The sequence below is a fragment of the Miscanthus floridulus genome, chromosome 5 (assembly GCF_019320115.1).
Source record: "Miscanthus floridulus cultivar M001 chromosome 5, ASM1932011v1, whole genome shotgun sequence".
In the NCBI taxonomy this organism is placed as follows: Eukaryota; Viridiplantae; Streptophyta; class Magnoliopsida; order Poales; family Poaceae; genus Miscanthus; species Miscanthus floridulus.
Genome location: NC_089584.1, coordinates 3,897,965 through 3,906,828, shown reverse-complemented (window position 1 = coordinate 3,906,828; position 8,864 = coordinate 3,897,965). Strand labels below are relative to the sequence as shown.

The following is an 8,864-nucleotide window of genomic DNA, read 5'->3' as shown; positions in this document are numbered from 1 at the left end:
CGTTCTTAAGCGATACTTTTCATACTTTTGAGAATAGACTACTACCTAATGATGTTATCTTGCTTAGGAATATTGGAGAGGGTCATGAAGGACTTAGAGGAAGTGGTGGAGGTGATGATGACCAGCAAGGACGTCCAACACAAGCCGGAGGCCCAGTCCAACAAGAATTCGAGTCTGCCTCGGCCTACAGGACCAGTCTACCTTAAACTGGTCACTCAAGATGCATCCGGACTCCGTTTTTGATGATCCACATATGGATGGAAAGCTAATTTGATAAGGAAGTCAATCCAAGTGGTTTCATGTCAAAAGCTATTCGGAATCAACAGGAATCGTCGAAACAAGTCAGCATCCAGAATCTACCAAGGTACTGTGACATCATCTTTTGGTCCGTTGGACCATGTATCGAGTTTGGGCCCATTAGGGGCACGTCTAGGGGTCTTGCATGACCCTAGAGTCTTCATAAACAGCCACCGCCCCTTCATTAGAGTTCGGGTTTTGCTTAGATTAATCTGTTGAGAACAGTTTCGCTGTTCATCGGTTTGTGAGACCCTAACTTCGTGAGTTTAATTATTCATCTGCAATTTGGTTGCATTCTTTCTTATTCTTGCTTGTGTTCTTTGTTGCATAGGCAAGGATTAGTCTTCTTAGCGAGGTCAACTTAGTCCGTGACTTGGTTGATAACTAGAGGAGCTATGGTGGTAAGATTGCAGGGTTCGATCTTTCAATCTGAAGCCGGATCAGTGTGTCACTCTCCGCCACAATGATAGTTACCATCACCTGATAGAAGATCGGGATCCCTATCTCCATTACTTTGGCACTGCCCGTCAACAAGGCCCTTTGAACCCATCAACAGTGCAGAGGCCGCCCACCCACCCATGCCACCACTGCTAGCCACTACCATTTATCGATGCACCCACAGACGAATACTGGTGATGCTATTGTTACGGCCAGATGTGCGATGTGTGGCATGTATTACATTGGTTTTAGAGTGGTTATTAAATCTAAAACAGGTTAGGGTTTTAGATTTGTGTGGGAGCTCTCCATGGCTGGCGAACTTAAAAAGGGAGGGTTCGGGAGCGGCGGCTGGCCTGGCGGTGGTGGCGGGTTGAGGGGCAATGAGCAAGGCAATGGGGGTCACCGCAGAGCAGGCGGTGGTGGAGTGGTGGGGGGTGGTGTGGCAGAACCGTTCGAAATAGCATGCTTCCGGAGACGCTCAGTCTTCCACCAGACACTAAGCACCCCAAAAGTAAACTACATCGGACGGTTTCCGTCGAGCACACCCCAAGGGAGAACTTGAATAATTTATGTTTTTTCCTCCAGGATCCAATAATGAGAACAAGTTTACAATACTTAGTCCATTTCATACAATGAGAGTTCTCAGAAATACATTATTACAACACCAAGTTCAGAGTGCGGAATTTAAACAGCGGAATTAAAATAAACATCTAACGATAAGATACAAGGATTCATCTGTGCCCACCAGAAGAATACTCCACACAATAGCCACTCCTCAAGCCGCACCTGCAACATGGGTAAATAAACCCTGAGTACATAATATACTCGCAAGACTTACCCGACTAGTGGAAATAGTTTTCCGACTCCAAAGGATATGATAAACTTTATGGTTTGTTGAGTTTCCTTTTTGCAAAAGCATTACTAACAGTGAATCCTTATATATGTATTTTATTAGCAGTCATGATTAGTTCATTAGCTAACCATTCTATGTAAGCACTTGTTCTACTTTCAAGCAAGAGTTGAGCAATCAGATCCATTTTAAAATCTTTCACCTTCCAGTTCTTACTACGGTGCTAGATCGTAGACAAGTCGTACCGTATTACACGGTGATTCGTGGACCAATGTAGCCCAGCTGGGTACCCTGAAACACACACCCCGCTTGTACCCCAAGCATAAGTAGGACCAACCCACCACTCTCTTGTCATGGGGTCCAGGTCCTTGTCCAAACTTAGACTCCAAGCCTCCACACCTGAGTCCTGGACTCAGTGTGGTGCTTAGACCTCCACCATTCCTGTCTCCAATCAGTCAGTCCGGAAAGAGCCAGAACCGATGACAAGAGAGCAACGAGCCTTCCCACTCCCATAAGTAAGTATGTGCTTAGGATAATAAGTCTATGACCTGACTAGAATCCAATGCAACGACCAGTCCTTAACCGATATGGACAGGGAAAACAGTGTAACCAAGCTATGCCCCATTGGCCACGGGACATAACCTATTACACCCACCAATACCCGTACCATATCCTTGCCCGGTCTCTATTTCTTTTCACCATTTTATCATGAGTGATAATATTAATAACCTATTGTGAGTAACGGCAGGTTACTCACGCTACCGATAGCCTAAACATAGCAGCTACTCGAACTATGCTAGTAAGACTCATAGGTAGGTTATCTATGCATGTAGTTTCAATATAAATCCTGTAACGTAAATGCACATCACACACATATATATCCAATGATTATTCAAAATAAGGGTTATGCACCGGGGCTTGCCTTGGGCAAGCGCGATGTTAGCTCAGTTAGTTAGTGGCGGCTTCGAGACCTCCTCCTACACGAGAATCTCCTCCTCATACTCTTTGATCACCTCCTCGAACTCGTGATCTCCGATGGTCACAATCTCCGCCAACTCGTTCTCTACATGCATGCGATGATGATGCTAACACTTAGCATTTCGGCAACAACAACTCTTAAAATAAGAATACACATGGTAAACTACTAAACTAGCTCTAATGACTAAGATACTAAGCTAACTATCATCTTCATCAAGTAAAATATTGGGTTCAACTAACAAACACCTAGCTTTACAAATGAAAGATATATCTTTAATTCTATTAATGATTTAATGTATATTTGAAACAAAGAGCATTTAACTACCCTTATGTTAAGTCTATTCTAAAGCTACAAAAAATACAGTGAGCACATAATAATACCATGAAGCTACTATAAAATTTTCAAAGCTAAAGCTATCACCATTTTGCCATAAAAATTTCTACAATAATTAACCTAATAATATTAAGCACTCTCAATTGATTTAATAGCTCCTTGTATCAACAAGTATATATATGAACTAAATACACTAATAGATAGAGCACAATTTTAGGAACTTAACAAAATTGGTTTTATAATTTTTGGATACCTACATGATTTGATATGATTTACCAAAGATTAGCTCAGAAATACAAATGAAAAGCTATTTCTATTCTCCACGAAAAAGCTAAACCGCTTTAGGCCCAACTGCGGCCCACACATGACGCAACGCGCACGTGAGCACGCGGCGGCCCATAGGCGCGGCCCATGCGAGGCCGACCTGCAGCGCGAGGTGGCCCGCGACGAGGGAATCCCGCATAGGCTGGCACATTAGCAAAAACGCCCCTAGACTTTGAGAAAAATAACCTATAGTCCACGTTACTATTTCTATAGACAATGACTTTACAACGGAACCCTCGGATATTTCTCCTCTTTACAATGACAAGGCCCCCGGCCTTCCCCGCGCGCTCTGTCGCGGCGAGCGGTGGCACTGGCGCTTACGTCGGTCACACGAGAACCACACTGACCTATCTACAAGGACGACGCTCACCTAGGATTCGACGTGAGACGATGGGCGGTGGTTGCACAAGCCGAGACACCAGTAGAAGGACCTCTCCACGACGGTGGGCACCCTGCGGCAATGGTGATGGCGTTCAGGTGAGCCGCAGCAACAACAAGGCGGTAGGGGTAGCGGGTGAGCAACGACAACTCACCGGTGACCTTACCGAGAAGCCAACTTGGTCGGAGATGACCCGAGCAAAGCTAGCCACGTGCGCACTGTGAGGTGAACGGCGGACCGTAAAGGCATGGTCGCGTCAGCGGCGAGGAGGCGGCACTAGAGTTGCGACTAGCGTGCGCACGACGAAGAGGGAGCCAAGGCGAGCTAGTGGTGTAGAGGAATTAGCGCGGGGTGAAGTGGTGGAGGCTAGCCATGGCGCGGGCGGATGACGGGCCTTAACGACACGGCGGCAAGGCAAAGCTCCAAAATTGGAGCTTGGCGTGACGCGAGTCAAGGTGGGGTGGGGTCAGCTGGAGAGGGGGCGTGAAGGCAGAGACACGAGCACGAGGAATTGATGAGAGGTGCTCGCTCTCTGGCTTCACCGTGACTGCGATGCGACGGCGGCGGAAAACAGAGGGAGAAGAGGGAAAGAGAGAGACGGTGCTGACAGGTGGGCTCAGCTCGTCCTTGCCCTGGTGGGACACGAGCGGTAGGAACAGGAGGCCCACGCGCCGACGCTAGCCGACAGGCGCGCGCGCTCGACCGACGTGGCCCTGCGCGGCCACAGCGCCTTAAATCGCATGGCGACGGTGGCTCGCACACGTGTGCGCATCAGAGACGACACGCATAGGACCGACAAGCAGCGCAGAGGTGCAACGGACGCGACGGCAGCGTAGTGCGGCCTACGGCAGCACCCAAGACTGCAGCATGAGGCAGAGCAGCAAGGGCACGGGGCCAGCGGCTCGCTGCGGCCGGCCTCGGCCAAGCCTAGGCTGCTCGATCGGCCAAGCGTGGTGGCACGGTTGACCGCGCGGGACGCGGCCAAGTGCGCGGCGTGAGAAGGTCGCGCGGTGATCGCGCACCCGGCGCCAATCAACCCGAGACAGTGACACACACGAATTTTAAAGCGTTCAACACGACCAAACGATTGCTTTAAGGCCTAAACCATCTTCACCATGCTCAAGATGGCACATGAGACTACTAAATCGAGCTATAACACTACACCACCCTTTAATCCAATCTCTCACAATAAATTGCTAAACATATCCATGTCTAGCTGTTGACAGACTTGAAAATTTCTAAGTTTTTTAGCTGAATTTGGTTTCCATTTGCGATTTCTAAGCTAGTGAAAATATTACATAGTAATATCATTTTTCGACCGTAAGTATTTCACTGTCATCTACAAAGTTTGTACTTCCAACTTTATGAAGGTGATACATATATGTTCTATAGCATTTTTGCTTAATAAAAATTAGTTTTAAACCCTAAGTGATACAACATGACTATCGAATCAACTTTCGTTTCGCATTTTAGTTGATCGTTTCGAGTTACAGAAATTGATCTACACACTTTATCACATGCATCAATACATAAACATGAAGCTCATGGCATATTTTAGTAAATGATTTACGGTGTAACACCGATGGTGTAACAGGTGGACGACCGGGGGGGGGGGGGGGGGGGGGGGGGGGGGGGAGCAGTGGTAGAGGATGGAGGTAGGGGCGGGTTGACACAGCTGGTTGAAGAAGAACATGTATTTGGAGAAGATAAACAGCAGTAGAGATAATTGTGCGTGGGGGCTATAGCATCATTAATTAAGCGACTGGGTTCATCAGTACTTTATTAAAGTAGCTCCCAAATCTTCAAGTATGGATGGATGGCAATGAACAGGATGGGTACATACCCATATGGGTATTAAATCCACGTTCGATGCTCCACCACCATTAACAGGTTGGTCTTACTCCTAGGGATGGGGCGGCGGAGCGTCCGCTCTAGGCCACCAAAATGAAGGGGTATCTTCCCAATCATATATATAATACTAGTACTCTAGTGCTTGGCATATGGTCTAAAAACTCTAAAATTCATGAATGCGGCAACCCAACATTGAGAAGCATCGCCAATTGAAATCGCCCGAGCCACGTTGCATGAAGCAAGTCATGACGCCTGACATTCTCAAGATTCCAATCGTGTCGCGGTTCGCCGATTGCCCTAACCTGTTGAGAGCCGACTCCGTGAAGCGTGACTTCATGCAAGCGAGCGACTTCGTGGCCTCGTAGGGTGTGACTCTATACAAAGGCTGAAGCAAGCACACCGCAGTTTCTCTTTTCCTCATTGTAATTTCTAAATTCTTAATTGAGAATCCATCCATTAGGAAACAAATATATAGCACCACTACTACATAATCTTCATCACCACCGGTTTTGGCCCCTCGGCGATGGAAGTTGTTGGTGATAAGAATGGTCATCACCGAGGCTACCACCGCCGGTTCGAGTTACCAGCCGACGATGATTATGATTTCCAGAAATTCCAAAATCAGGTAAAAAAATTAGCTAATTTTTTTTGTTTTAATCCCAAGAAAACCCCACCAGCTAGCCGCATGGTCGCAAGTTACATGTGGCGGCGGTGAAGATAGATTATGTAGTAGTTCACAGCCCTACATGAGTTGATCTAAATTGTAATTTTGTGAATTGTCTAATAGACTGTTCTCCATTGTTGGCCTAAAGACTAACCCTACTCGGTCTAATACTTTGTACTTGGTCTCATTATTCACTCTAAATAATTTGCCGTTGTACTTGGTCTCATTATTCACTCTAAATAAATTGCGATTTGAAGTGCTTGTTATACCAAAGGGCCTCGAGTTATAGTTTGGATCTAGGCCGTGGAAAACTCGGGACCGAGGTTGCGCTACTGACCGTAGCGTACAAGTGCATTGCATTGCATTGGTCGTGTGTCGTCGCCGGCCGTCTGGCAAGTGGTAACCACGGCCACGCCACCTGACTCTGGACTCTGGAGCAGTGGAGCGAGTCCGAACCACAACTACCCCAGGCCATGCCTGCACCGTACCTGCACTGTTGGTTGTGTTGGGCCACGACGCCGCCCCTGTTAACTTATCTGTACCATTTCAGCGAAATAATAGTGTTTTTCTCTCACAACAAATCAGCATCCGCATCTGCCGTTTTTCGAGCCAGCTGAACAGGGCCACAGCACCTGCGGCACGCCAGTCACTCACCCACCACTCACTCACCTTTCAGGTCGCCACCGCGGGGCGACCGCGTGCACGCTACGCTGGCCGCTCCTGGATCCATCACTCCATCACCATGCATGGCGGTGGCGGGTGACGCTCGCGCGCGCGCTGCTCTGCCGCCGCAGCCCGCAGGTAGCAGGTAGCAGGGGAAGGCTGGACCGGGGCGGGGAGCCTCGCCGTCGCGTCACGTGGACGACGTGACCCTCGCAACGCCCCGAGCCCCCCGATCGACCGAGATGCGGCCTGCGGGCGCTGGCCGCCCACCACCACGGGTCTGGTCCGCGTCACCCCTGACGCCCCCATCACCAGCCCAAAAAGCGCACCGCTTTTTCCCTTCCCTGGCGCGGTCCGCGGTCAACCGGCGTGCACGCGTTGACATGCACGACGCAACGCTAGCGGTAGCGCGCGGGTGCCGAATCGCCAACTAACCGCCGTCGGCGCCCGGTGCACGGGCGCGCGCCGTCCGCCGTCCACCTGGTGGCCACCTCTGCCGCTGCGTTAAAGAGGCAAGCAGCAGAGCCACACTTACCACCCGTCACCAACTGTCCTGGCGATGCATGGACTGGAAGGCATCGCATCGCATCGCAAATGCACCGTGCCGAGTTGCCCGCGGCCCGCCCATGTACACGCGCGCGCGTCTCTTTCACGCGTCCTCCGCTCCGAGACAGCGTGCGGCTCAAGTCGGTAGCTGGCCGCCGGCTGCATTTCTTTCTCGTGAAGTCGTGAGAGCTAGCTGAGACAGCCTGCTCTGCTCGACCCTGGGATATTTCCAGCGAGCCGCGAGGAGGCACGCACGGCACTATAAAAGCCGACCACCGCCTGCTCCGTTTCCCCTGGCCAGCCAGCCAGCTCGATTGCTTCGAGCCTCCACCTCCAGTCGGCCGGCGATCTCTCTCTCTCTCTCTCTCTCTCTCCAAGATCCCACCGAGATAATCGCATAGACCAACCAAAAAAGTGACAGAGAGATCCGTTGACACATACTAGAGCCATGGAGACGATGGCGGCGAACGGCGGCCAGGAGGCGGCGAGGTACGGCGGCGGGAAGAGGGAGCTGCCGAACAAGCAGCAGCAGGCGGCGGGCGGGTGCGGGCACTACTTCCAGATGCCGCTGCACTACCCGAGGTACAGCCGGGAGGACTACGAGGCCATGCCCGAGTGGCAGCTCGACCGCCTCCTCTCCGAGTACGGCCTGCCCGCCGCCGGCACCGTCCACCACAAGCGCACCTTCGCCATGGGAGCCTTCCTCTGGGGCGGTGGCGGCAACAACAACCATTAGCCATCGATGATCCATCCATCTATTTATAGCTGACCACCAGTTTGCCTTCTCTACGGCATCTAGCTAGAGATCCATCGAGACACACCTACCTACTAGTTTCCTTAAGCTCCTACTAGTTGGTTTTGCACTACTAGCTCATCACTGCCTACTAGTATCTACTAGTAGTCTACTATAGCTTTGAGCTCCAGGTCTTGTTTGCTGTGACGTGATCGGCATATGTGATCGAGGACTACTCAACAGATAACGAGCTTGTATATTAATGCTATACGTAGTACGTGTACGCTCTTTGCCTTGTGTAATAATGTGCCGGCCGGTTTATATGTGTATACTTAAATTTCCATTGGTTATGCGTGTGTGTACTACTCAAATAAATGTGCTTTCATGCTCATCTCATGCTTGACGTTAGGTGGTCAGCAAGAAAGGCATGCGGGCGTACGCTTCCCAGCATGATCTGCAGGACCTTGTACGTTCAAGACGATCAGAACATATGTCAGGATACTGAAGGAGGAAGGCGCGGGATACAGCTGGGTGTCCGGCAACAGGCTAAAGGCGGTTGAGTGAGTAGTGTTGCATGACAGGTGGAACCCTGTCTGTATTGGTCACTAGCCTAGTCGGTTAGTGTGTGGGCCCGTGTGCTTAGCTGTCATCACCGACTTGTAACCGCTGAGGGGCATGAATAGAACTCTGAACCTGAACTTCTGAATCTTCCCTCTGTATTCCCAGACTACTTGCTGTTCATGCTATCAATCCCAAATTCTATGATATTCTCCCTTTGATTCTGTCCAACTCTTCGATTATCGTTAC

At 50.0% G+C, this 8,864-nt stretch overlaps 1 protein-coding gene across 1 annotated transcript; it reads left to right on the top strand.

The window, feature by feature from the left end:
- The first annotated feature begins 7,601 nt into the window (after window positions 1–7,601).
- On the top strand, window positions 7,602–8,345 carry LOC136451360 (uncharacterized). Its single transcript, XM_066452068.1, has one exon. It carries the CDS (start codon window positions 7,773–7,775, stop codon window positions 8,058–8,060), a length of 288 nt encoding a protein of 95 aa, XP_066308165.1. The 5' UTR covers window positions 7,602–7,772; the 3' UTR covers window positions 8,061–8,345.
- The last annotated feature ends 519 nt before the right edge of the window (window positions 8,346–8,864 follow it).

Bases quoted from the DNA above. Each gene is read 5' to 3' on its own strand.
- LOC136451360 (XM_066452068.1), top strand. From the start codon at position 7,773: ATGGAGACGATGGCGGCGAACGGCGGCCAGGAGGCGGCGAGGTACGGC.